We start from the raw sequence: 2274 nt of genomic DNA on the forward strand, positions 1-2274 counted from the left end.
GGGAGGGGGCTGGAGGAAGTGGGGGTCCCCAAGGGGTGTGTGCCCCGCGGAGGGGGAGCGGGAGGGGACGGGGGTGTCCCCAAGGGGCTGGGGGCTGGAGCTGAGCCTGCAGGGGGTGCAGGATAGGGGCAGGGAGGGCTGGGGCAGGTCGAGCAGGGGTTCCTGGGGTGCTCTGGGGGTCCCCGAGCACTCGGGGATCTCTGATCCCGTTCTCTGCGCTGGGAGCAGTCCAAGGGTCGCGGCCGGGGAAGAACGTGCAGCTGACGGAGAACGAGATCCGCGGGCTGTGCCTCAAATCCCGGGAGATCTTCCTGAGCCAGCCCATCCTGCTGGAGCTGGAGGCACCCCTCAAGATCTGTGGTGAGGCCTGCGTGGCTGCTGGGCAGCGCTGGGGTGGCGTGGGGGGCTGCAGGGTGTCACTCACAGCCTGTGTCCCCCCCCAGGTGACATCCACGGGCAGTACTACGACCTCCTGAGGCTCTTTGAGTACGGGGGCTTCCCCCCTGAGAGCAATTACCTGTTTTTGGGGGACTATGTGGACCGGGGCAAGCAGTCTCTGGAGACCATCTGCCTGCTGCTCGCCTACAAGATCAAGTACCCCGAGAACTTCTTCCTGCTGCGGGGCAACCACGAGTGTGCCAGCATCAACCGCATCTATGGCTTCTATGACGAGTGTGAGTGCCCGGGCTGTGCCCCCCAAACCCTGCTGCCATCCCTGGGCTCCCCCTTTCCTGGTGCTGTCCCATGCTGACCTCACCTGGGAGCTCCGTCCCTCCCTGCCGTGTCTTCCTGCCCTTCCTCTGTGTCCTCCTGCCCTTCCATGTCCTGCCCACCCCCAGGCTGTCCTCAGGGTCACCTCCAAGCCCCCTCTGTCCCCCACAGGCAAGCGAAGATACAACATCAAGCTCTGGAAGACCTTCACCGACTGCTTCAATTGTTTGCCCATTGCCGCCATCGTGGATGAGAAGATCTTCTGCTGCCACGGAGGTGGGAATTGCCCTTGCCAGGGATTTGGGCGGGCTGGAGGAGGGGTGGGACCTCCCTGCTGAGCTCTGGGGGTGCCCCTTTCCCGCAGGGCTGTCCCCAGACCTGCAGTCGATGGAGCAGATCCGGCGGATCATGCGGCCCACGGATGTCCCGGATCAGGGGCTGCTCTGTGACCTGCTCTGGTCCGACCCTGACAAGGACGTGCAGGGCTGGGGGGAGAACGACCGTGGGGTCTCCTTCACCTTCGGGGCCGAGGTGGTGGCCAAATTCCTGCACAAGCACGACCTGGACCTCATCTGCCGGGCACACCAGGTACCAGCGGGACCCCCAGATACTGGGCACACGTGGGGTTGGGTCTCCAGGGGGTGCCAGGTGGTTCTACCCCGGGTATTTCCCCTTCAAGGGCAGCGTGTTCCCCAGGAGTGTCTGGGTTGGAATTCTGAGGGTGTTTGCCCTGGGATTTGGGTATTTGCCTCAGCATTTTGGGTATTTGCTCTGATGTCAAGCTGTTTGCCCAGGGGGGATGAATAGTCACCCTTGGATGTGGCTGTTCCTCGCAGAGGTTGGATAACCACTCTGGATGACGGATACCTGCCCTGGGGCAGTGGGTGTTTGTCCCAGCGGTGGCTGTTTGCTGCAGGGCAGGGAGTGCTCACCCTGGTACAGAGGGCTGGATATTCAGCCTGGGGGACTGGGAATTAGCCGGGGCAGGTGGATACTGGCCACGTGAGGTGGATTTTTGCCAACCCAGTGTCCCCTCCAGGTGGTGGAGGACGGCTATGAGTTCTTCGCCAAGCGCCAGCTCGTCACTCTCTTCTCGGCCCCCAACTACTGCGGCGAGTTCGACAACGCCGGCGCCATGATGAGCGTGGATGAGACCCTCATGTGCTCTTTCCAGGTGAGCCCAGGGAGGGGAAGCACCCCCAGTTCCTGCCGGGAGGGCTGCAGGGAGTTCTGCCCTCCAGGGGAGTGAAGAGCCGGGGCGGGAGCTCACCGATTTCTTTCCCCCTTCGCCCGCAGATTTTGAAGCCGGCCGACAAGAACAAAGGCAAATACGGGCAGTTCAGCGGGCTGACCCCCGCCGGGCGCCCTGTCACCCCTCCCCGAAACTCTGCCAAAGCCAAGAAATGAGCTGGGAGCCGCCCCCGTGCTGCCCACGCCCCCCAGCCCCCCGCCCAAGCATCAGGTCGCTTTTCTTTCGACTCGTTTTTTTATTTGTAGGATCCTGCCCCCCCCCCGCCACGCCCCACCACAGCAAATCCAGGCCCCGGGCAGGGAGTGCTGCGG

At 63.5% G+C, this 2274-nt stretch overlaps 1 protein-coding gene across 1 annotated transcript in view; it reads left to right on the forward strand.

Moving 5' to 3' along the window:
* Positions 1–2266, forward strand: part of LOC102039437 (serine/threonine-protein phosphatase PP1-alpha catalytic subunit) — a 3583-nt gene extending 1317 nt beyond the window's left edge. The window contains exons 2-7 of the mRNA XM_031061529.1: positions 226–360; positions 444–674; positions 883–987; positions 1076–1299; positions 1751–1885; positions 2008–2266. Coding sequence (XP_030917389.1) covers positions 226–360; positions 444–674; positions 883–987; positions 1076–1299; positions 1751–1885; positions 2008–2118 — 941 coding nt within the window. The 3' untranslated portion in view covers positions 2119–2266. The remainder of the gene's footprint in view (positions 1–225; positions 361–443; positions 675–882; positions 988–1075; positions 1300–1750; positions 1886–2007) is intronic.
* The last annotated feature ends 8 nt before the right edge of the window (positions 2267–2274 follow it).

This window comes from Geospiza fortis, unplaced genomic scaffold (genome assembly GCF_000277835.1).
Source record: "Geospiza fortis unplaced genomic scaffold, GeoFor_1.0 scaffold450, whole genome shotgun sequence".
Classification (NCBI taxonomy): Eukaryota; Metazoa; Chordata; class Aves; order Passeriformes; family Thraupidae; genus Geospiza; species Geospiza fortis.